The following is a 27559-nucleotide window of genomic DNA, read 5'->3' on the forward strand; positions in this document are numbered from 1 at the left end:
GAAAGAATTTATTTTAATTCTTGGCAATTTGGCGTCATTCTGCGGGTTGTTGTTGTATTTAAAATTAAGATTAAGATATAAAAAGATAAAGATTAATTTTAAACAAATATATGCTAGTGCTTTATATATTTGTCAGCTATAAAAGTAAAAATTGGCCAATCGATCTTCAAATTTCTTACAAATTCTTTACAGATATCAAAAAACACTCATGGTTCTGAATACAAACTAATGTTAGGTTATTGATTGTTAATTAATATTTTATTTATTACATATTTTTTCGAGCATAATAAAGTCATTATTTGTGCCTCGCGTTGCCTTTAACCATTTCAACAAAAAAGGATTTCCAGTTTTAGATTAAACAAAACATTTACCATATTTAATACAGGTCAATGGTAAATTTTGAAAAATTTTCAAAATAAAAGTCAATTCATTTAAGATATAAGTTTCTCTAATGCATTTTAAGAGACATTTAGTTCAAATTCATTAATTACAGAATACTTAGTTTTCATTCTTAAACACTCATTGTGACGTATATATGTTTTTTTTCCGTCATACTTTGGATAATTTTTGCATGATATTCTTTTAAGCCTTGACTAAATACAAAAGCATCAATCCAAATAAAATTATTATGTGCTGAACCTATCAATTTTTTGGCCTATGTTGGGCTAATTATCACTTTTTGAAAATTAAATGCTTCTCTAAGCGTTTGTAAACTGTATTGAATAATTTTTGTGCCAACTTAATATTTTTTTCTTGGTTTCTTTTTTTTAATTATCAAGAGTTTAATTTCACTTCAGTCTGTACTCCAATACCATTGAAATATAGTTGTATTGCAATAGTAAGCATTTTTCCCTTTAAAGTATGGCTACTTGATCAGGGACATCAGTATTTAAAACTATTTTAACTCAAAGTTAATAAAAATATCTTTGAATTTCTTTGTTTCCCTTAAATTCAAAATTTCTGATTCATAAGAAAAAAATTAAATGAACGAAATAAACCAGAATAGTTTAAAAGATAAAATGTTGCGTATTTAAATTTTCTGTGTAAATTAAGATCAATGTTCTGAATCATGCTCATTGTATAGATATGTTTATAAATAAATATAGGAAAATGAAAAAAAATTTTCTTTGGTTCTTTTGGTATTTTTAAATAATTGCTACAATAATGCATATGATGAGAAATTGATCTGTTTGCGGTTTCTTAAATAAGATAAAAACACACATTGTATAGCACAATTTGAATTATACATATTATTGAAAAAAGTTCATAACAAAACATATTTCCAATTCTTAATAAGTTTATTATTATATTACTATTCTCAAGGGCTAGAAAAAGGGTATCAGATGTTTGTTGGGTATGAGTCCTGAAATTCCGTACCATACCTGTTAAATTTCATAATTTTAGCTCAGATCTTGTTGAGGTTCGAGCTTTGAATTCTAGTCTTGTATGTAAGAATTTTACGAGAAAGAATTCTTGACGTACGATAAGGTCATATTCATCCTATTATCTTTTTGTACTGTTAGTAAATTGGAGATTCTGTCGGAGTTTTTATACTATTGGTATTGAGTACGCAAGACTTACTAAGGTAATTCGTAAGAGGGAGAATTTTATATTTGCCTGTGAAAAACTAAGAAATATTTCAAAGCATCACTTAGGCATAACGTTAATTACTGAATATATCAGTATTTTTCATTATAATTGATAGAGATTTATATCTCTTTTTATACAAAGTGTATTTAAAAATATCTAGACAGCTGCTCTATCCGCAAAGTCAAAACACGTATTGTGAGTATGCTCGACAGATATTGACTTAGAACTTTCTCAACCATATTCCGAAAGTTACAAAATCGTACTTTCTGGTCCATTTCTACCATACAGTACTGAAAAAAATGTGTGTACTAAGCTACCACATGCTTTTTTTTTTTGGCAGAGAAAATTAAGCAGAAAATTTGCATTAAATTTAGATAAAATTTTAAAAATAGGTTGGTGCGATTTTAACAACGTTAATGTAAGTTTATGGAGAAAATTTATAAACCGCCTTTCTAACATAGCAGAAATGTCAGAAATGATGATTCCTAAAACACTGACAAATATTAATTCAATCCAATACCTGTTTTCAGTTAGACATGAAAATCATCAAGTCACTATTCGTGGGTTACTTGAAAAGTGTAGAATTAGCTTTAGCTCAATTCAATACATTTCGACAGAAAATTTAGGTATTAACCATATGTTTGTCAAATGTATGCTTATATTTCTCTCTGTAGATCAAAAAAAAAGACTGGCTGCAATTGTAACAGTAGATGAATGGCGAATTAATGGCTCTAATTCAAGAAGGTTTAGCATTACAAGAAATCGGGTATAGTATACAGCCTAATTTTTTCTCTCATAAAAAAAATATGGCGACAGCAAAATGTATACATGGGATTTTCAAAACTCTACTGGAAACTCCTGTTTTATAAACTTTAGTGTATGCGCTATAATTAGGAAAGTTCAAGATCCATAACTGACCATAGACTTTAGTTTGAGTTTAAGGTAGCAATCCCAATACTTTTAGATCAAGTCTCGGACACATTTCTGAATGCAATGGATTGTATGCATGGATGGACTAAGTTGTATCCGTATTTTGCATAAGATATTCTGTACCAAATTTTCTGGATTTTGAATGCATAACAAGAAAGTTAAATACAGAGCCTGACTAAGACAGGGGCATACGGGTCAATTTCTCCGGGTCCCTATATCAGAGAGGGCCCTCAAATCAAATCGAAAGTTTATTTTACGTTTCCTTCTTTAATGAACTTTTTTTTAACATTGCTTTTCAAAGACAAAAAAAGAAGAAAGACAGAGAAGTTTTTGCCCGGGCCCCATTTAGGCTAAATAGGACCCTGGTTAAATTATATTAAATAATCTTCTTACAAGTGTGTTGAATCAGTTGGTGATGCATTTTACCATACACATAAACACTAATCGAATTATCTCAAAAATCATCCTGTGACTGCAAATAATTTTTTCTGCTGTAGCTTCAAATCCTCTTCGAATAGGAGTTCATAATTTCATCCATTATAAAATCGAATAATATCCCCAGATACCTGAGGTTGATTTAAATAACTGTTCTTGTTCATTCCAAAAACAGAATTTCACTGGAAAACAGCCTCGAAAAGACCCTGTGAGAGTTCCGAATCCCATCTTCCAGTGAGGCACAAGTGAGCCGCAATCCTACCCACCTCGTCTGAAAATTTGGCCCCCTTTCCGTTGCCGGCCACTGCCACGGTAACGGTGGGGGACACCCGATCAATGTAGGGTAGACCAGATGGTGTGTTGCAGGTGGCGCAAGTATGCTTCTTCAGACCACTGAATTTCAAACCTAGAAAGAAGATAATAAATCGTAATGAAGATCATTCGTCATGTGACGAATGCAAGGCTATTCATTCCCCTTTTAATGTTATCTGAATTTATTATTATTTGTAGCATAAAATAAGTGAAGTATTCCACTTCAACGGTGAAATTTCATCCATTTATATAAGTATATATCATTCATTTAAAACGTATAACTATATATCGAATTAGGTGCATAAACTCTGCATATTCTTAATATTCCAAAATTATATAGAGAGGTCAAATAGTTCTTTAAAACCCCTTCGACATTTACTATAATTCAAATATAAATTATTTTATATTTGGTCGTGATATTCGCCAAAAGTGGCGATTATCGCCAAGGAAACCTGAAGCTTTAATCAATATACAGGGTGATCAAGAAATAACAAGAGGTGTTCGGAGCCCTGTAGCGTGTTATGTACTTTACGAAATATAACAAAATTTGGCCACCATACACATTAAAGTATTTATCAAGAAAAAAAACTTTCAACGATCGAAAACTTTGTTATGTAATTTGCTTATACGGGTACTTTGTGATATGACATCGAAGATAAAAGGAAGGATTGCGGGAATTTATGTCATTCTGCAAGAATTTGCCCGTCGATTGCGTTGTCACTACGTGAACGCGCCTTATTAGTCACGCTTTTATCAGCAGGATGAAATGCCAGTGTTGCTCTTCGTGAATATCGGCGGTAAAAACAGTTATTTAGAGGCAGTTAAAACAGCTACCAAAACTAACTTACGGAGAATGGTTGAAAGGTTTAGAACAACTAGGAATTCTTGGTGTGCAACCGGACCGAGGTCGTAAAGTTAGCAAGCAGGAAAAAGTTGAAGAAGTAGCAACTGCCGTTATGGATCAGGTGATAGCTAATAAGCAGATTAACCAGCAGTGCACGTTCAATATCACGACAAGCAGATACTCCGTTCTCAACGATGCAGAAGATATTGCGTAAGATCCTGAAATTTTATCCGTATAAGATAACATCCATTAACTGATGACACTGATCTGAATCTTGGCAATTTCTGGTTGTGGTGCGGTTCTGGTTCACTTGAATGGCGTTGAATATCAAGGATATGTTCCTGAAATTCTTACTTTAAAAGATAAAATAACGTTACACGCAGACGAATAAATGCCGATATGCTGCGAGCCACTGTCGAAAACCTCCTGTATCGCATGCAATTATTGGAACATCAAGTTGGTGATCACCTTGAGTCAAATTTGTAAGTTGCTATAATAAACGTCTTTCATTGGTATTTGGTGTGTTGCTATTTACTGTTTCCATTGGCAGTTATGTATTCTTTTCCCACATATTATGCGCTGAAAATTTCATCCAGTACCTAACACGCTGCAGGACTCCGAACACCTCCTGTTATTTCTTGATCACCCTATATATGCAAACTTTGGCTCATTTTTTTTCCTTGAGCGTTTCCAAATGGAAAATATTTATCTAGAATTTTCAATAGACCTAAAATAATTCTCCTTCAATAATATCAATAACATTTGAGTAAACAGCCACAGAGATAAACTTAAAAACATTACGAAAATGTGATATATTTTCTCACCTGGTATCAATTCAGTTGCAAACTTTACGTGTGTATCCTCCATCTCTTTATCACCGTCGGACAAGTACCACTCCCGCACTTCTTCTAAAGTTTTCAGTTCGTCGTTGTCCTCGTGCGTGTGAGACTTCCCGAATTTTAAGTAATATTGTCCTACAATCGGAAGATTCAGTCTTTATATTTCAGTTTTGAAGCACATTTACATTTAAAATCTGATTATAAAAATTTATAAGAAGATATTTTTTTCAAAAAAAGCCTAAAATTTTAGGATATTATCTTTAAAAAGCAGGAAATTTTACTAATGTAAAATTAATTTATCATGCAGATTCATGAATTATGAATTACATGATTTATCAATGCAGTTTATAAATCAGTTTTGTTAGAAATTAACACCACAGTTGTGCTGCCGTACTACCGATTATTTCCAATCATGTGGTATACAGAGATTTATTAAAAAAGACGGCAGAATGAATGAATTAATCAAGATTATTTGAAATTACAATGAAACTCTTTAATAATCACAATATAGTTTGGATAATTAACAAATATTTTGAATTGTACTTTATCATTTAATCTTTGAAAATGTTAATTTAGACATAACACCTCTCCATGTCCCTGCGACTATAATCTTTACGATTATTCAAACAGTTGGGTGGACATGGAGAAGTTAATTTAGACAACAACAAAAAAAAAATGATTACCATCAGGATATTTAATAGGAGGTAAAATGTAAGCTCCTATGTGTCCTCGATTGGTATTTCTTAAGGATATCATGGAAGGCATGGAGCTGAAAGTATATGATCGTGAATTTTTTTAAATATATATATATATATATATATATATATATATATATATATATATATATATATATATATATATATATATATATATATATATATATATATATATATATATATATATATATATGTCACATTTATAAACATTAACAGCAAATTCTAGGGCAAAAATTAATCAATATGAATGAAACTGTTCATTTATACCATACCATTAGTTTTCATTATTTAGCATTAAATCATACCTACTGTCATTGTTTACGAAAATAAAAGATTTAGTTATTTTTAATTTGTTTTCAACGTGTATCGATATGTACACCGAAGCAAAAGGAAAGTAATCTTCAAAGGTATACATTGAGGTTCCAGAATTACTCTAATGCATGGTCTTCAAATATAATCTATCAACCGCAGCGCTACATTCAATATAAAAAAATATCCAGTGTTTTATTTAAATCTGTAAAATTCTAATAAATTTTACTCCGCTATCGACAAAAAGAATATGATATTCCATTAATTTTTTTTTTGTTGACGAATCTTTACTTAATAAAAAAAGACTCATTTTTATATAAATTTTAATTTATTCTTTATTTTTTCTTCTTTATTATTCGAAGTTTATGTAAATGTCACTTATATAGTAGAAATCCATTCTATCAGTAACATTTTCATTTATGTAAATTTAACGATATGGTTGAAATTTATGCGTTTTACATTGTCCTAAGCATTTGTCTGTGCCTGTACACAAGATATTTCATTGAAAATTTGCTGAAATGAAACTTCGAAGCTCATCAAAGCTTCATGCAATTTCAACAATCTTTTACGTTCTAAATTGTGATATTTTCTAAAGATTGTCGCCGGTGCATACCACCAGGATGTTCCATCGGTCACATAGAATTGGCGGCGGCTCACAATTTTTACTTTCTCGTATACGAAGAATAGAGAAAGTATTGTAATCGTGAAAATATTCGAACTCAATATTTTGACAAATTCCAACGCTTCAGATATTCATGAATTCGAAAAACACGTTTTTTGAAAAATGCATGCACGTATGTGGCAAATATAATTCAAAAACACTTTGAGCTAGATAGATGAAATCCAACTGTTTCGAGAAAAACTTAAGCAAATGCTTGTTCATAATGTATTTGATCTACGAGGATTCGAATATGTAGCACATAGTGATCATCTACAAAAATCGCCGCCATAGACGTAATTATAAAAAAGAATCTAGGGATCACCTAACAGTAAATGACGTAATCCAGCCAATTGGCTTCCTTTTATGCACTTAATTCCCTACTCTCTAATTTTCTAGATTTCTAGTTATAACATTCATCTCGTCTCCATTGTTTCAGTTACCATTTGTCACAATGTGAGCTACTCTAAATGTCGGTGAATTCAGGCTATATATAATTTCTGACAGATGAAGAAAAACAATCTTATGCATCCGTTCGAAATCACTCGGTAGGTAAGTTGCGAATAATAAGAGTAACCAGATCAAATTTACAAGTTACGAAGTGACATCACATTGAGATGACGCTACTAATTTACATTTAGGTTTTCTACTTTTAATTAATTAATCTCGCGCCACAAAGAATCGCAAGAATATTGTTAAATGTTTGCCAACTTTTTTTCAGTTTTAATTCGATCTCTCTTGTAATATGCAACTTATGTTCATTCTTCAATGATTTTTGTATACTCAATAATCGTATTTTAACGACTTTAACAGCACTCTTACGAATTGTAAAAGTTTCTCAAAGAATATGTAAAAATGTTGTAAATGAAAGAAATACAGTTTTAAAATCAAGTTGCATTACATTCTTGAACTTCACCACACATACAATAGCTTACAGAATATTCTAGTAATAGTGAACTTGTGATCAAATAATTTGATATTACTTATTTGTCACTTTCAGCTACCAGGACATAAACATTAGCATGCGTAAGCGCCAAAGACTTTTGATGAATTGAACAAAACGTTTGGCATTTTTATTTTTTTAAAAATTAGCTTAACTTTCATAGATGCATAACTTTAAACAATACCTTAATCTTTTCGCTTCATCTTCTGGAAGGTTAAGTAACACCACAGTTTCTTTCAGACGTTTCACTACTAGTGGTTTCAGAACACTCATGTTCTTCAAATTAACGAAGCCTCCAGTCGCTATCAACAATCGTTTAGCTTTAATAGTCCCTTTTGACTCAGTTTTGACCTGAGTTGGGAAACAGAAAAAAAAAAAAGAAAAAAAAGAACGTGAAACTTACATTCATTCAGTTGTCAAATGGATAAGATCTAAGTGTATATAGTTAGAAAAAATACAGTTTATTTATATTTCGGAGCGTTGTATAGAAAAAGAAATTCAATAAATTAGCAATTTTTTTTTCAGTTTTTCATATATTTTCTATAGTAACTTTCCGCTTAAGAAGAGGAGAAAACGCATTAATTATTGCTCACATTAATTACTTTTAAATGTAGATTTCAGTAATTTTGAATGTTAAAGGAGATTTTCTTTCGTATTTATGCATAATATCTTGAATTCTTAAGCACTTCCAATCCTAAGAACAGTCAGCCAGGCTGAGTCACCGGTGCTTCTAAGCTCGAAGAACAGATATTGAAACAATCAGCTGAATTTGAATTCCGATTCGAAAATATATTAATCTTTGTAATTAATGTTCCAGAAAACTAACAACGAAATTTCTTTCAAAAGTTTCACAAAATATTACTATAAGATTCCAGTTTAAAGTTTAATTATCTAGTTTCTTTCCGCTGATGAAGATTCTAATTGCTATTAATAATTAGATTTTATTTTCCTTACCGTCTTTATTTTAAATTTGAGTTGGAAATTTAACTAGCATGCTTTTAGGGTGAAGTTTCAAGAAGACTGAATTTAAAAACATCACCAAAAGCTCTATTTTAATCACGCCAATAAGAAACAAACATAAAATAAAGGCGCGAGATTGAAATTTGTCTTGACGACTTAAAGGCGTCTTACATAAAAATGTAATTGCATAGAATTTCAATTATTGAAAAGAAGAACTCTTGGAATTTCTGGAGAAAGCCTTTAATATTATTTAGTCTGAAAAAATGTTTTTTTTTATTTCTATTTTTTCTCCTCAGAGTACTATCCGTTTACTTAAAATTAATGACCCGCATGTTGTTATAGGGGTACAGTAGTGTAAAAACGTTGTAATTAGATTCTTGAGTAGAATATTAAAACTAAGTTGCAATACTGGCACTATTTTTGCCAAAAGCCCGCACAATGAATCTGTGTTCTTAACTACACCACGATTCCATTTTAATCTATCTTTAACTGAATATCAAAAATTCAATTAATACTACATTTTTTTCTTATCTTTTCTAATTTCTTGTAGAATTTGTTGTTTATAGAGCCTCGAAGAGCCAAATTATTCAACACATTGTAATTGTATCTATTAAAATTGAAATGTGTTTAAAAAGCAATTGAACACACACAAAAAATACTCTTTTTCATTCGATAAATTAAATGGAATAAAAATAAAATTAAGTAATGATAGAATTTCAGCACAGAGATACGGTGCTTAACATAACTGATATTTAAGACGGATCGAGATATCAACTTATATGTTTTCTGCATTGAAACAGTACAAAGCCTCTTTTATTAGGCTAAATAAAAGCTTTCTTAACATTAATAGTTTAAAAAGGATTACGTCTCTTATTTTTCAAACATTGTATTTAAGCTTTTTGTGGTACTTTTCCGTTAGCCAGGCGCAAATGTCGCCACTTATGAACTAATGCCAATTGTAAACATTGTGGCGTAAAAAATTTGGCGAAATTCTACATTATTTGGCGATTTTTTGTTTGCGCCCAGCCAACGGAAAAGTACCCTTTTTGTTAATGGTAGACCACAAAATTACACACATTTCCGAGAATGTTTAAATATGCTTCGAATAATAAATTTCCAAATTATTCTCTGTACTAAATCATAAGTTAAAAAGTTTTATCTGGTAAATTTTCGAAAGAATTTGTGTTTCATTAATAGAATATAATTTTTTTGAAAAAGAATCCTACACACAGATCATGCTATATTTTGTAAAGAAATTCAAAACATTTTTCGGTGAACTTTTCAAAAGTCATTTACATAGATAAAAAAGAAAAAGAAATACCACATGAATTCCATCACTTTGTGTCTCGGTACCGCAAACGACACTGTCTATAATATGGCAACCCTGCAGACGGGCCACTTTCTTTTGAGCTGCTACAAAATTCCTAGGACTGATGTGACCTCCTCCAGAGTCGTCCAATAACGCGATTTCCTCATCTTTCAAATTCAAGTAAGGATATCTGAAAATGTTATAAAAGCGAAATTTCTTATCCAGTTCAACAGGCAATTCACAATCTCATAAGATTAGCATATCGTTTATAGCCAATTAATAAAATACATTTCTGCTAAAAACTTCCGTTTTTTTTTTTGTTTTTTTTTCTGTTAAACTGCAAATACTGCAAAAAAAAATTATATTTACAATTGAATTTTTTTTAAAAAACAAAAAGACTATTATTGTTTGAAAGTAGTAGCAAGAAAGCTGCACAAAGGATCTTTTCCTTTTCTGGGTCGTAAAATGCTTTCAATATAAATCATTTAGTACAATGATTGCTAGGGTACTAGATTCTTCAAACTTAATAATAAGAGTTGCCTCCATTTCTTGGCAAAATATAAAAGTAGCGAGTAAAAACAAAAGTTCTGTTAAGAATTAATTATCTTTCAATTCATAATAATCGTTTGCATGGATTTATGCTACAACTATATATCATTGCACTTATATATAGTTGTTATATATAGTATAATTGAGAAGAAATAATAAAGTAAATAGAGCATATATAGAATATGTCCAAAAGAAATAGCCGTGGAAGCGTTATGTCTAACCGCAGTAAATTAATCCTTTTTTCTCTTATGCATGAAGTGGCTCCCGATTCTACAAGTCCCAAAACAATCCCTCCGCCATGGCAGATTAAAAGTTATACTCATTTTCTTTTCTGACAAAGAACCACTACTAGTAGACAGACTGGAACGAAAAGAAACAATTAACGCTCATCACAACATGTTGTTGAGACTTAACGGGACATCAAAAATAACCGCAAAAACTAATTAATGGGTGAAGTGCTACCGGAGGATAATTTCAAATTATAGCAAGCCTTAGTAACTTAGTAAAAAAAGAATTTTAATAGGAAGTCCAGAAGTATCCTGAATGTAATAATAACAAATCTCTATGTAGCAGCTACATATTCGGTCCTTTAAAGAAATCACTGAAAAGCAATATTTCACAGTGAGAGAGAAAAGATAAACACCGTGGAAAAGTGGACAATTCTGCAATCTAGGAATCTGTACAATCACTTCATCCATTCTATTTCTGCTCTTTTGGATTATATATTAATATAATGGCAATTATTTGTAAATATCTGTTACACTTGAAATCTAACATTCTTTAGATATAAATATGATTTTCAATATATTTAGATACACCTATATTTTCACGCTTATGTTGTTGTTACTTAAGATACTTGTCATAGATAAGCCCGCTGATGAAGTCAGCGATTCAGGGATTTTCTGCCGAATTTGTGCAGTAGCTTCTAAGGGTAAAGGTCTCTGAGCACCCGAGGGCAGAAGTCTGACTTCTAGCTGATATGAAAATGACACTCACACTCGCTTGCACACACCCTTTTTATAAGGGGGCTCTTTCACACACCTCACAGATAGAACACAGGATAAAGAACAACCATGCCCAAACCCGGGACGCCCAGATCACGGAGGAGACGCGCTACCCCTAGGCCAGGACGCCGGCTTTTACTATTATTGAAATTATAAATAGAAATTTTTGTTTTATCAGGAAACTATTGGGACTTTTTCAAATCAATATTCACCTCTTTCTGAATGTCTCTGAATTTCCCGCCATCTCCACCAGAGGCACTTTGTGCACAGCGCCACTTCTGAGGCAACTCTGAATGAAGCCACCATTTTTAGGTCCAGAGAAGAGACAGCCAATAGGCTCATAAAAGTTAATTCCTATGGAAATAAAGATACTGTTAAATTTAGCTGAAATTCAAACTATAAGATGTGTAAAAGAATTTCATAAATGAAATATAAAAAACAAAAGTGTAAATTAGATTTTGGTTTTATTAGTTACATTCCACCTATGAAGAAAGATGAAGAAATATTTCAATAAAAGAAGAAATAAGATCTTTCAAAATTCTAGATTGCTCAATTGTATATCGTTTTAAGTCGTTATATGCAGAATTGTGCTTAAAAATTGATAAAATGTGATCAAAATCTGAGAAAGATAAATTGACAAGTTTCTTATGCTTTTGTAGGAACAGATTGTGAGTAACGCAACTCATCATCGCAAGTTATTGTGGTTCACACGTAACTAAATATTATAAATAATTATTAATGTTTTGTATTTGTTTAATTGTTATAATTGTTCATGTTTGTTTTTGAAGTAATTGCATCAAAAATATTTTATATATTATTTTTGTGTTAAATGAAACTATTTTTCTGCTGTTGCATCTGGCAACGAGATTTATTATTGTAAAAATAAATAGAACGAGTGAGATGCTCGCCGTTGCTTGGATTTGACATAGTTGTGTTTTTATTTTAATTTCTTTTAAATACTTTAAATCGTTGGTCGTAATATCCTAAAATAAGAAATGTTTATTTTATGTATCGAGCGTTTACAATCTGCACATTAAAACGCAGAGTCATACGCCGATAAAGTGGTGACCCTGAAACAGGACTGCAATAGCGACCAGCGAAAAACACGAACCGAAACTAAGTGCAGCGGATACTGCATCTAATGGTGAAGTAGCCAAGGTTAGTGTAATAATTCCTCCATTTTGGACTGAAAAGCCAGAAATTTGGTTTTACCAAGTGGAGGCGCAATTTTCTATTAGTGGTATTAAATCAGAGGAAACAAAATTTCATTATTTAATTGCGCAGATGGAACCAAGATTTGTTGAAAATTTATGGGATACAGTAACAGATCCTAATGAAAATAAATATACCGCTGCGAAAGAGAGATTGCTGAATACCTTTAAAGAAAGCGAAAATAGACGTATTCAGCGTCTCGTGTCAGAAATGGAGTTAGGCGATTTACGGCCAACTCAACTACTTAAAAAAATGCGTAGTTTGGCGACAGATGGGATTTCCGATAATGTGTTGAAAACTCTATTTCTTCAAAAAATGCCAGATTCCATCCGAAATATACTAATCGTCAGCAATGAAGATATCCGAAAACTTGCCGAAATGGCTGACCGTATTGTAGAAATGCATCCGAATCGGGAAATATATGCTACATCTAGAGGTGATATACAGCAGGATAGTGAAATAAATAGTTTACGTTCGCAGATTGTTTCTTTAGAGAGTAAAATCAACCGCTTACAACTTGAACGCAGTCGTTCAAGGAGCAGAGCTGCTAATAAAAACAATCGGGGACGCAGCGCGTCTCGTAAACGATTTAATCCTGCTGGCAAGTACTGTTTTTTTCATTATAAATTTGGAGCAAAATGTTACCCTGATAAATGTAAACAACCTTGCGAGTGGAAAAATGCAAATTCGGGAAACTAGCATCAGCAGCAGACTTAACGGCGAGTTCTGCTGCGGAAGTAATTCAGGATTGCCGTAAATACCGTCTATTTGTCTTTGACAAAACAACGGGTTTGCGTTTTCTTGTGGACAGTGGAGCTGATGTTAGTATTATTCCCAATACCGCAAAAAAAAAATTTCAACTAGTGACTATAAATTATATGCTGCAAATGGAACTGAAATTGAAACATATGGAACGAAAGTATTAACCCTTGATTTGGAATTACGTCGTGAATTCCAATGGCCTTTTGTCATAGCAAATATCAAACAGCCAATTTTAGGAGCAGATTTCCTAAATCGTTTCCATTTGTTAGTTGACGTTAAGAATAAAACATTAATTGATGGAATAACTAACCTCTCTACTCAAGGTAAAGTTGCACCTGCCTTAAACGTCAGTGTAAATACAATGTACAGTGCCTGTAAATATTCAGATTTATTGTATTTGTACCCATCTATTACAAAACCTAATTTTTTTATTTCTGATGTAAAGCATACTGTAAAACACCACATAGAAACTAGGGGACCACCAGTGTACTCTAAAGCAAGGCGATTAGATCCGAAGAAATTAGAAACTGCCAAACAGGAATTTAAGTTTATGCTGGACAATAATATTATTCGTCCATCTAAATCAGAGTGGGCCAGTCCACTGCATATGGTCTCGAAGAAAGATGGATCTTTCCGACCATGCGGAGACTACAGAAGATTGAATGACCAAACACTCCAAGATAGATATCCAATTCCTAGACTCGAAGATTTTCAGCACATTTTGCCAAACAAAGTCATATTTTCTAAAATTGACCTTTTTAAGGCCTATTTTCATATTCCTGTTGCAGAGGAGGACAAGAAAAAAACGGCTATTATTACTCCGTTTGGACTTTACGAATTTAACAGAATGAGTTTTGGTTTGCGGAATGCTCCGGCAACATTCCAAAGATTTATTCACGAAGTATTTCGAAATTTAGACTTTGTGTTTCCTTATTTAGATGATGTATTGATAGCCTTCTAGTGCAGAAGAACATCGCTCACATCTCAAAATTGTTTTTCAACGCTTAAATGATTACGGCTTCGCATAAATGTCAGCAAATCAGTTTTCGGAGTTGATTCACTAGAATTTTTGGGCTATAAAATTTCGGCTAAAGGATCAAGGCCCCTGCCTGAAAAAGTAAAGGCCATATTAGAGTATCCAGTGCCAAATACCCTCCAAAAATTGCGTACATTTTTGGGTATGCTAAACTTTTATCGTCCATACATAAAAAATGCTGCGGAAACTCAAGCCCCTCTTCATGAATTTTTAAAAGGTGCCAAAAAGAAAGATCAGAGAAAAGTGCCTTGGAGTGAGGCAACTGTAAAATTATTTGAAAAATGCAAAATGGATATAGCAGAAGTTGCAATGTTGACATATCCAAATTCCGATTATCCTCTGTCTCTTCACACAGACGCATCGGATTTGGCTATAGGAGCAGTTTTGCAACAACACGAACCTGATGGGTTGAAACCTATCGCATTTTTTTCAAAAAAGTTAAATGTGGCACAAACCAATTATTCGACGTACGATCGTGAACTTTTGGCTATTTATTTGTCCGTAAAACATTTTAAGCATTATTTGGAAGGTAGAGATTTCCAAATCTTCACTGATCATAAACCTTTAGTTTTTGCTTTTAAGCAAAAGAACGACAAAGCGTCGCCAAGACAGTTGAGACATTTACAGTATATTTCTCAATTTACCACAAATATATGTCATGTAAAGGGTCAGGAAAATATTGTCGCAGATACATTATCGAGAATTGCTAATGTTAACCTGCCAACTATAGACTATGATGAAATTGCTGACGCCCAAACTGATGATGACGAACTGAAACAACTGCGACTTTACAGTAAATCCTTGAAATTTAAGCAGTGTCAACTTCCATCCGGAAAATCTTTATGGTGCGACACATCTACATCAAATGTTAGACCTTTTATTCCAAAGCCTTTCCGTATGCGGATGTTTCAACAAATCCATTGTTTATCTCACCCTGGAATTCGTACAACAGTTAAAGAAATGTCATCACGATTCATTTGGTCTTCACTGAAACAGGAAGTTCGTAACTGGACACGAGCATGTCTACATTGCCAAAAAAATAAAATTTCGCGGCATACAAAATCCGAATTTGGAACTTTTAAACCGCCTGATGATCGTTTTAGTGTAATTCATATTGATTTGATTGGGCCGTATTCTCCATCGGATGGATACATCTATTGTTTGACATGCATCGATAGACACACATCTTGGATGGAAGTGGTTCCTTTACGACAGATCACTGCTGAAGTTGTTGCACAAGCTTTTTACGAATGCTGGATAACACGATTTGGAGTACCTTCTCTCGTGGTTACGGATCGAGGAACTCAATTTACTTCAGAATTATTCAGAAAATTAGCAATCATTTGTGGTGTAAAATTACGGCATACGACGTCTTATCATCCCCAAAGCAATGGAAAGATAGAACGCCTACATCGCACGCTAAAAGCAGCCATTAGATGCCACAACTGTATTCGATGGACTGAGTCGTTGCCTACGGTTCTCATGGGTTTACGAGCTTCTCTTCGAGACGATTGTAGTTTTACAATAGCAGAAATGGTATTTGGTAAATCTATCAAATTACCTGGTGAATTTTTTGAAGATTCGAAAACTGTGTCCATTACAGATTCTTTTGTTGATAATCTGCGAAAACAGATGCAGTTAATAAAACCAAGAATACCCAAGCAAAAATGTAAACAACACATTTTTGTTCCACAAGATTTAAATACAACTACTCACGTATTTCTTAGGATTGATCGCGTAAAAAAACCCTTAGAACCGCCATATGAAGGACCATTTTTAGTATTACAACGAACGCAAAAATTTTTCACGTTATTAATCAAAGGTGAGCATGTAAATATTTCTATTGATCGAATTAAACCAGCCTATAAGTTAACACATTTTTACACTTCTGATGCTCCATTGCCATCAACTGTTAACAGTCCTGCATCTTGTGAACCCAAAAGAAGTGACTCAACTGAAAGGATGCAACATAAGAATGCATTAAGTGATTCAATAAAGGACGAGAAACTGCCTGCTTTAACCACACAAACACGTTGTGGAAGGAAAATAAAACGACCTGTGCGTTTTACAGACGATACATAAAATGTTGTTCTAGTGCATTATATTCATATTAAATTTAAATGTCATTTTTCATTTTTTTTTCTAATTAGCGTAACTTCGTTACTGTCAAGGGAGTGATGTAGGAACAGATTGTGAGTAACGCAACTCATCATCGCAAGTTATTGTGGTTCACACGTAACTAAATATTATAAATAATTATTAATGTTTTGTATTTGTTTAATTGTTATAATTGTTCATGTTTGTTTTTGAAGTAATTGCATCAAAAATATTTTATATATTATTTTTGTGTTAAATGAAACTATTTTTCTGCTGTTGCATCTGGCAACGAGATTTATTATTGTAAAAATAAATAGAACGAGTGAGATGCTCGCCGTTACTTGGATTTGACGTAGTTGTGTTTTTATTTTAATTTCTTTTAAATACTTTAAATCGTTGGTCGTAATATCCTAAAATAAGAAATGTTTATTTTATGTATCGAGCGTTTACAATCTGCACATTAAAACGCAGAGTCATACGCCGATACTTTCTATTTTTATTAAAGCTATTAACTGTATGATTAACTTTTCAAGCTGCAACAGTAGCTGTACATGGCTTTATTTACTGCTTTACATTATTTTAGATTAGTTGTATTTATTGATTTATACACATTTCATTTAACTGAAATTTCAAGAGTAAAAAGAAATCATCATCTTCTAAGAATATTGTTTGCAAATTTGGAGTTCTTTCAATTTGTTGGTCGATGAAGAAGCGGTCCTTTAGTAACGAACGATGAATTTTATTAAGCATGAAGAAACGAATGAACAGACAAGAAATATACAGCCGAGACGAACACATAGCAGCACACTACAACAAACAGTGGCCCACAAGTAGTAATCGGTAGTAATAACAATCACAGTACACAAAGCGGCCGGACAGAATTCAGCAGGAGGAGGGAATCTTCGTAGCTACTTTCTACAGTCTATTCAAACGCCTGCAATTCACTTCACCACTGTCTCCTCGCTTTAGCTGCATCCAACTGCCGACTCACTACTACACAACTGGCTATTCTTCACACGACTCGATGCTGCTTCTGCAATAAATTCCAGGACTCGGCACACAGATCAATTCAGCAATCACTTGTGCTCCACTCAAACACCTGCACTTCATTGGACTAATCCAACAAATCCGATGATGACTTGCTATGGGATTCCAAACCTCTCGTCGACTCCATACACGACTGTCTTCGGCTTGAGACTGTTGGTCTTTTATAGTTCCCGGAGGCGGAAAAAGAAGGTTCTGGAACAATAATTTATTTTGTAGCCAAAGTCGCGAAATTCGTCGCCAAGTTTGTCGCCAACCCCTGAGATCACTGATTCGGCATCCAACAGAGCTGACCGCAAAACGAACTTTCCAGTTATTGAACTAACCGTGTTGGGAAGCAACATTACAGATTTGCAACAATATGTTCCATCAGACTGGGGTCAGAAACTTTGAAATAAACACTTAATTCCCTCCGATTGACGGCTTAATGATAAGATCCAGCTTCGGTACAACGAAGATTGGACTCTAATCTGTATCCTCTACATATGTTAGCCTTATATATATTAGATTAACTACCGTGGATCAAACTTCCACATGTAGACAGGAATTAGGAAAGTGGGATCACAGCTAATATGTTGTCTTATCTGGATGGCTTAATACCTCGATTCAAAAGTACGAAGTCAGTTTTGTTTCGAAATCAGCTGCTGCCAAAGTGTATAATAATTTTTTTTTTTAAATCATGCAATGTAATTTTTATAAAATAAATAAGATGTGCAAAAAAAGGATGCATTACCTGATAATTTCTCCAGCTCTCTGTACCTGCTTATGGAGTGTAACGAAAGAATTTGGCATGCAGGCGCTTCGTCCAGAACGCGAGTGATCCGGCCTTCGTCATAATGGGCTCCGAAAATCTCTCGTTTTTGAAATTCGTCAGGCTGCAAAAAAGACCCGAATTCAGTTTTATTATCAAAGGATGACGTACTTTTATATAGTAAAATAATGCAAACAAAAGAGTGTATTCCATTCATGCTATACAGTTTCGTAACATTCGACGGTTTCTTCTAAATTAAATAAAAGCAGCTTTAAGCTTTTACAAATTAAAAACCTAAAAGCCAATAATTTAATAAATTTGTAGAAAATATAGAAATCTCAGTTCTCTTTTAATCGGTGCATCAAAAACGTTTTCTTTTAAAATAATTTTAAAAACAACGATTTTTTTTTCTTTGTTACAATAGAAACTTTCCGAAACCGTCTCAGAATCGAGGTCCCTGTTTATGCTTAGACTTGAATTTCAGCTTTAGCGTTCAATCTATATTTTTCGATTCGTGCTAATTAGATTGTATAATTCATTTAATTCTCCTTGTTTATGTAAATTTCAATATTTCACCTTTTGATTTTAACTCTTTGATTCTCCTGGTTTATTTTTTTTAAAAAAATTTTTGATTTTGGATAGTTGTCTCAAGTTATTTATGCTTTAAAACAATACTATTTTATAAGTACTATTTTATTAATGATCTACATTATGTAGATATGAATGCTACCAATTTATATATATATATATATATATATATATATACGGGTAATTATAGAGTATACTTGCTATATTTGAAAGGGGAATTTTAAGAAGCATGTTTGATCGAATTAAATGTGATAATTATTAAAAAAGAATCAATTTCATAAATTTATAGAAAATATAGAAATCTCAGTTCGCTTTTAATCGATGCATCAAAAACGTTTTTTACAAATTGTTTAAAGAGGCAGGTATTATTAAATTTAGAGAAATTCAGAAGATTAAATGGGCTGAACAGTTAGCGAGATTAGATGTCAATGGAACCCCCTAAGAAGATCTTTTATGGCTTATCCATTTAATATCGAAAAAGAGGCAGACCGAAACTTAGTGGACTGACTGCTTGGAAAATGACTTGAAAGCTATTCAAGAGACAAATTGGAAAATATTAACCAAGAATAGGATGATATAGAATGGAATTCCGAGAAAGATCAGGGGCCTTTCCAGGGTTGTCGCAACAGTGGAGAAGATGGTGATTAATTAAAATTGAGTTCTGAAAAGTAATCTATTAAGTAATGGGATAAATTAAAAAGCTCTGGTCTGAATGAAAAATGTGTTTCATCTTTTTAAGCATGAAATAAATTAAGCTAAACAGAGATGCACAAAGTTGGTATCTTACCGTTGGTTCGGCTGGCCCTACCAAGCACACTTTGACGCTCGGATTGGCTGACGCGTGCCTTGCAGCCGCACTCCCGAACATTCCGGCACCAATGACACACAAATCATAAACCATTTCGGCCATCTTTCAGATACAGTCTAAAAGGAATAATGTTGCTAACATCAAAACAGTTCAATTACATGAGATTCGTTAAAAAAATTAAATATTATTTCCTATAGAACTACAGTTTCTTTCTTTATTAAATCTGAAGAAATAATCCCATTGTCATGTTTTTCATTTTTTTACCATTACAAGAAAAACAAAATCGCCACACTCTTTAATCTTTCATACTTTGCAAAAAAAAAAAATCAATCACCACAATCACGCGGCAAATGCTCAGTTCATATCACCTAATATCTAGATACACGTTATACACTGTGATGCCACATCCCTTTCCACAGTGGTGTCAGCTCAGGTCATCTGACTGCGATTTAAAATTACGAAGTCCATCCCAAAATAGACCTAGTGTTGCTTTAAAGTGGGACGTTAATATAACTAAACTAAACTAAATCCAGTAACAAGTGAAAATTTATTCATTTTCAGTTGATGTTGGGAGAATAACTGTACCAATGCGTTCACGATGCAACTCTCTTATGATTATCTACCATATAGTATCAGAATGCACAAATTTCAGTGTTTAGTGTTTACAGCCTTTACACATCCCTATAATTTCCTTATCAACTTTACTGTTAGAACGTCTCATGTCCATCTTTTCGAACTTTTAAAATCCATTACATTTTATCCACTCATTTATATTTTTATAACATTTTGGAGTATTTTTTTATATTTTTTTACATCAGCCGTTTAGCAATGTTTTTTTTACATTTTTTGCATTGATATGACTTTAATTTGTATTGGCGGTTCTTCATCAATTTCATGATTCTCAACTCAAACTAAACCCAATATTATAAAATCCCACCAAATTGAAAGTAACTTATAGTAATTGAAAGTAACAAACTCACAATACAGTTATAATCACTAATTATCAGTTCAATCCCTTTTTTTTGCTACTGAGTTACCGAATTAGGATCGCAAAAAAATTACTTCAACAAAAGAAGATCATGAAATTTCTATTCATTCTAAATAAGACAGTAAATTGAAATAAATTTAAGCATTTAGAAAAATTTATTATTTTAATATACATATTTTATATACATACATATTTTAAATACATACTTTTATCAGTGTTCTGAAAAACAAAGATTTTTTTGCATTCCTATTAGTTTCTACTTTTTTGCCTTTATGACTATAAATTTTATTAAATCGAGATAAATTTTTCTCGAATGTACAACTGTATGCCACTTTTATGGAATAAAGATTTCATTGAGTGAATCAGTTAACTGAAAGTTAACTGAAGTTGATTTGCATCCATTATGTTTTATCATATCCTATAATGAGAAATTATGGAGAAACAAGTCAGGCTAAAATTTTAAAACAAAAACAGCCTTTAGAAACACAATTTTATCAGTAAACAAAAAGTAGAATTTCTTTTATTTTAATAACATTATCTGTTTTAATATTTAATTTATAATCACTTATTATAACTATCCAGCCATCCAGATGGATTCGAACATTGAAAGCAATGTTTTATCCCTTATGCTGTATTCCCATATATGTTTATATATATATATATAATCAAAAATATACACAATATGAAATTAAAACCTATTTCTGAAACAGTCTAAATTATTTCGGAAACGAAACTAAAAAATTAAAAATTAAAAAAAGTAGAAAAAGCATCATTGTATTTGTCATTTATATATATATATATATATATATATAATGGAAAAAAATGTTGATTGTTCATATCCCATTTGAACTATACAAATGACATTTCCGCCAGTTATCGGTAATTTAGTTAGTTTAGATGTTTTTAACTCAAGGTACAGATTTAGTCATGCTGTAACTCAAACAATGGATCTCAAATGGAGGACAACAAATTAAACCTCCAATTCAAATTCCAACATCAACCACAGGTGTAGGAATAGGATAGCTGGTGAGAAACAAAAATTTAAAGGAGATCCGTCGTGCATGTCAGTCTAATTCTGATTGGATCTGTCATAATGGATTAAATATCTGATGTTGGCGTGTTGAGAAGCTTTAACCCTTTGACTATTAAAGGGACATATACATCTCAACTTTAACATTTAAACCTTATCATTTTAAAATGTGTTTAAATAGTTATTAATAAAAATTGTTTTTGGAAGGTGACTATCAAATCCCATCCTCTGTTCCAAATATCATTTATTTAAATTTCGAATAAATTTGTTCTATTCAGAATCTATACACTTCACTTAAGTAGAAAATGAAGAGAAAAAGATATTAAAAAAATCATAGTCAAAGAATTAAAAAGTGAAATGACAAATCAGGAATCAGGAATCACCATGTGGCTACTTTTCATATCTATCACACAACCAAACATTAGTGGTGGATTAAATGTGTACTTGATCCATGTCCATGATGAATCTTCCCAGCAACCAATCTCGAAGCCGAATCCCCTCTTTGAATTCGAACTATTAAGACTTTCTTAAATTAATACAAAGATTAATAAAATAAGAGCATTGAAGTTATTTTTAGAAAAATAACAAAAGCAATGAATTGGTTCATATTTATAAATACTGACCTTGCACTAATTCAATGTGCTGATCTTCATTTCAATGGAAAGAATTCATTGATTAGTTCAAAACATTTAAAGACCGTACGAATAATAGTGAATGCAGAAATATTAAAGTGAATACTTCGTTCATCCACTTCTCTTCCTGTTTTGACGCTACATAGCCGCGAAAGAGAAAAAAAAACAGATTCTTCATTCATTGAAAATAAATACGAGGCATCTTGTTTCTCTGACTTCTGACGATATATGTTCACGTGACATTTGCTACTTCATCAAGGTCAGCCAGTTCAAAGCAGCTGTTTCTATCATTTTTAAATGGGAATTTCTGTTCTTTCAAACTTTTAATTGTGATTTCGACGGTCTGTATATTGAAAATTAAAAGATTGCTTTGAGACAATAAATCATTATTTTCTTGAAATGTAAGCCAATTGTTTGCAATTTATCGGTTAATAGAGTTAAGTATTTCTGCTGAAATTAATCCTACACTGCATCATGTAGCCATTTGACGGCACGTTTTTATTTCCATTTATAAGCTTCACATGACTGTTTCAAAGAACAAAAATGAGTGGTTGGAAATTCCTTTTTAATTGAATTCTGATAAACATTTGCAAAAAAACACCGATATATGGAAAGTGCGGAACTAGAATTAGATTTAAACTGGAAACTTAGAAAAGTATCAAGATGGCTGTTGTATGAATAATTTTACCATTAAAAATGTTTTCTTCGTAAAAAATATATTTTCAAAAAAGGGACTTTTATTTTTATTGCAGAATTGTTATAATGAGATTGTGTGACTGGAATATCGTTTAATTCAGAATCTAGCCAATCGACACATTTTAATTGTTTTGTTAAATTTTAATTCTAAAAAAATTAATTAATTTTAAAAAAAATAATTTTCCTAAATTATATGCTGCTATTCAAAACCCATTTTATTTTATTTATTTATTTGTAAAGATATAAAAGTTATGCATTCTAGGGTTAAAAGTTGTACTTAGTTGTGAACAAAAAAAATAAAAAGATAAAAATGTTTATTAATTATAAAGTTATAAAGTATTTTTTTAATTTATTGTGTATTTTTAATCCAAATAAATTTTAAATAAATAATGTCAGAATAATATTTAATCCAAAGAGGTATCTTATACTGTTGTCTATTTTTCAATCTGCCTTAATTGCCTTACTGTTTTTAATAAATTATCATGAAAATTCAGTCATGATTTCGTGAATATTTAACTCGTTCTATTTTTGTCGAGAACAAAATTTATTTATTTTTACAAATTGCAGGAAAAAAAATTTTTTACTAAAATTTGGTTTGATCATGGGTGAATATTTGCTTCCTTCAATTGTTTGATACATAACTTTTAAATCATTTCACGATTATATAAGAAACATGAAAGATTTTCAGTTCAGTAACAAAAAACTCTTTTATTTTAAGGAGTTATTGACAGAAAAATTATGTAATTTATTTCGATAGTTCCTGTGGTTAATTACTATTTCATTTCCTCGGTAGCAATGAATAGCCATCCTACATAGGGTGGTACAAATGGACAGAAGAGTAAAGCTATCTATAAGGTGATTTGAGATTCACATAGATTAGTTTTAGGAAAAGAATAAAATTTTGGCACTTTATTGATGTGAATTGAGCACCAAGTCAAAAATATTTTCTGGTGCATCATATGTACGATTCACATAAGAAGGGGGGGGGCATTCTTTCCAGCTTCAAATAAATGTCGATGAAATTTGGCTTTTAAATATTATGCTTTAATTTAGTAGCTAATTTTTCTTTAAAAATTTAGTAACGGAATTTTGCATTTCAATCTATAAATAGAAACTAGATAAAAATTTGCATTTTTACCAAATTGTTCTCTAAAATTTAAAATTTTACAAAAGTTCACATTCATGAAATCGATTTCCTGCGTGTGAAATTTGATTTCGAGTGATTGCAAGATGAAAGAAGGATGATAAAAACAAGTGACTGCCCTTTTATCTTTCTCGTATGCGAAATATACAAGGAAGAAATATTGTTAGAAAAAAAATCAGTTACGAGATTTGGACGAATTTCAGAGTTCTAGATCTTCCTGAGAATTAAAAACACGCACACTTTTGAGATTGCGTATGTCTGCTTTTTTGTCTAAGAACACGTTAACTCTTTAAAGGGTCATTTTTTTCTAGTCATATTATGTTAAAATATTTTTAGGCGTGAAATTAGAATAAGAAAAGGGATTCGTTTAGCTTATTAGATAAATTTAATTTGATTAATTAATAATTAAGTAACAAATCAAGACACGTCATTTTGTGTGAGATAAAGAACTGAAGCATCTAAGTTTCTGTCTTTCTAAAAACAATTTGTCAGAACATATGCCAGCCTACATAAATTCATACAAAGATTGATAAATTTGGTGGGAAGCATACTTCCCACGGCCTTAGAAAAGGTTAAATCAAAATCGTAAAGAGCTAGACAATTAAAATTTAGTATGCAGCGATTTGGTGTAAATGCCTCTATATCAAAATTTTAGATTTTTATAATATTTTAGACGAAATACGACAGCAATATGACTATCCCTCCATATGCCTGTGGGCACGATAACTCAAAAATGTAAGGAGGTAGATGGATTTGTATCAGTATAAGAGGTTTTGTTAGGATGAAGCAGAAGAACAATTCTTCTGCAATATTTGTATGCGGATGACAACGTTTTCCTCATTCCAATCAACTCACTCTCTTACTCTGAACGAGTCCTAAAAGGTATAACTGTGTGCTTTTGATAGTGAAATGAAAATACTGTATGGTCTTCTTTTATTTTTCTTTCATTTATATGTGTGTTTGAGGAGTGTAATGGACATTCTATCTAAAAGGACAATTACCAGGATCTTTAAAAAAATAACAAGAATGCGACAACTCAAACATGCAATGATTTAAATAACTGAATTTTGGCATATGGTCTTGCGACCAAATGCGTGCCAAATTTTGAATCTAACAGGGCGAAAGAAAAAATTCAAAATACCTGCTGGATATTATAAGAAACACAGAATGCTTCATGTTACGTTAATATGCAAAAATTGTCAGTTGCACTTTCCTGGCACTTAAACTTATTAGCTGGGATTGGTGAATTCTGTGATACCACAAGAAGAGACATACTCTTAAGAGGTGAAGACATAAACAAAATGCACCATATTATTATAAGAGAAAAAAATAGAGGGAAGAATATACCCACTTATAATAAAAAATTGTGTTATAGAATTACAAGCAGAAAACAGTAATAGTTTATGGAATTATTATTAAAATTATGTTGTAAAAGAAAAGTATAATATATTTTCACCACGCATCTTTTATTTAGTTTACGTATATACAAGCAAGTTTATCTCCAAAAAAACATAAAATTAAATATCTCGTTTTTTAAAAAATACCATAATAATTTTTAAATAATTAATAGCAAACTAATTACAAAATTTAAAAAATAATATATAAATAAAAAACATGATTACAATAAATAAAAGCGAAATACGCATTGACTAGATATTTAATAATGAATAATTTCATTTTAAAATGCTTATAATAACATAAAGCATTTAAATTATCAATTTAAAATATTTGATCTATGATCATTTTAACATTTAATTACAGATAAATATCAAAGTTTGCACGTGTAATACTATCAGAGGCATTCCTTACAAAAAATATTCATTTCTTGAAATATTCACTTTAAAATATTAATGCCTTACTAAAACCAGTTTAATCCCCCTTTGTATAAGCAAAATCATTAATAATTCATTTAATAAATAAATCAGTAATAAATCATTTAAAGAAATATAAGTGAAAACTAAGCGAGACTTACTTCCTTGCAATTTAATAATTTAGCAGATATAACTGAAAATGACTGGCCATTCGGAGAACTGCTTCGACTAATAATTATCTCGAATGAATCATTTTCAGAGTCTGCTCTTTTTTACAAAGACATCGTAGTGATAAGGTACGTGATATGATTAACAATAGCTAAGCGATCATAAAATCAAAGGTATTTTGATAAATAAAGGAAAATGTTCACCTCAAAACCTTTGTGTTCCGCCATCTGTCGAAACTGGTTTGCCCTTTTTAATAATTAGCATCAAAAATTGCAAAGCACATAGAAACAAATATTTACTCGAAATTTTTAACTAGAATACCCTTTTATTAACACTAGCTGTGTAATATCCTTTAAATGAGTGTAAGGAATGAAAATAAATAAAAATTTTAAAAAATAGAATCGGATTTAAACATAATGTATTATAATACATTAGTTTTGCTTATAATTATCTAAAAATCTAATTTTTTAATGTAAAATTTTGCTGTTTATAATTTTTATATTTTTCTATTACGAATCATGAATGCAGCTAGTAACATATTTTATCGATCCATAATTAAATTTTCCCAAATTTATCGCAGAAAGACAAAAATGTAAATGATGCAAATATGCCTAAGTGTACAGCGTAAGATTAATATTATATATTTTATTATTATATATAATATTATGATGAATAATTATTTATAAGAAAGACATCATAAAGATCCATATATTCAATTTTTGATTAATTGAGAAAAGAAATGTGTCAATAGAAATGCTTCTAAAATTGGAAAGGGTTGAGTTCCTTTGTAGTCTTTTTTACCTAAAAAAATAAGTAAAACAATAATAAAAATTATTGTTTGTATTGCAGGTATTATTTTCCCTAAAAGTTTTTCATTTATTTATAGAATGCCAGATAACACATAGTAAGATCATATTTTTCTTAAAATCTCATTAAAACGAAAACTTGTAGTTTTATATAATAAAAAAAATGAAACTGGATTGAAACTTTAAAAAGGATTGTTAGATGCAAAGTATTCCTATTCGCAGCACAGGATAAAGGAAACTAATATAAAAGAATAATTTATGGGGGAAACGTCTAATACTAATTGTGTTCAAAACCTCTGTACGTCGCAGCAAAACTTGCATATAATTATATCGAGATATATCATAAGCATCAGAATAAAAATGGTTGTTTCGGTTTTCTAATACCTTTCTGATACAAACTTAATCACTCATGGAATCTATTACTGATTCAAATAATTAAATTTCCAATCAATTAAGTCCATTTTTCCCTCTCTCTTGTGGAGTATTTTTTCCCTCTCCTTTCTCATTCTTAAGGATCAAAAAATGTTTTTTGAGTCATTGATTCTCACATTTTTTCTAGGAAATTATTTTTATACAAAAACTTGATCT

The 27559-nt window shown here is 31.3% G+C and overlaps 1 protein-coding gene across 2 annotated transcripts; it reads right to left on the reverse strand.

Annotated features, from left to right (window-relative positions):
• Nucleotides 1–1326: 1326 nt before the first annotated feature.
• LOC129981902 (monomeric sarcosine oxidase-like) lies at nt 1327–26269 on the reverse strand. Of its 2 annotated transcripts, none has more exons than XM_056092949.1 (9): nt 26159–26269; nt 19676–19812; nt 18283–18424; nt 11611–11752; nt 9858–10035; nt 7761–7927; nt 5634–5719; nt 4936–5085; nt 1327–3361 (listed from the first exon to the last, which is right to left on the reverse strand). In XM_056092949.1, the coding sequence occupies exons 2-9, from the start codon at nt 19796–19798 to the stop codon at nt 3135–3137; spliced, it is 1215 nt and encodes a 404-aa protein (XP_055948924.1). In that variant the 5' UTR covers nt 19799–19812; nt 26159–26269; the 3' UTR covers nt 1327–3134. The 2 variants fall into 2 exon arrangements, with proteins under 2 accessions (XP_055948924.1, XP_055948923.1); XM_056092948.1 differs by lacking the exon at nt 26159–26269 and adding an exon at nt 22338–22482.
• Nucleotides 26270–27559: the final 1290 nt, after the last annotated feature.

The sequence above is a fragment of the Argiope bruennichi genome, chromosome 8 (assembly GCF_947563725.1).
Source record: "Argiope bruennichi chromosome 8, qqArgBrue1.1, whole genome shotgun sequence".
Classification (NCBI taxonomy): Eukaryota; Metazoa; Arthropoda; class Arachnida; order Araneae; family Araneidae; genus Argiope; species Argiope bruennichi.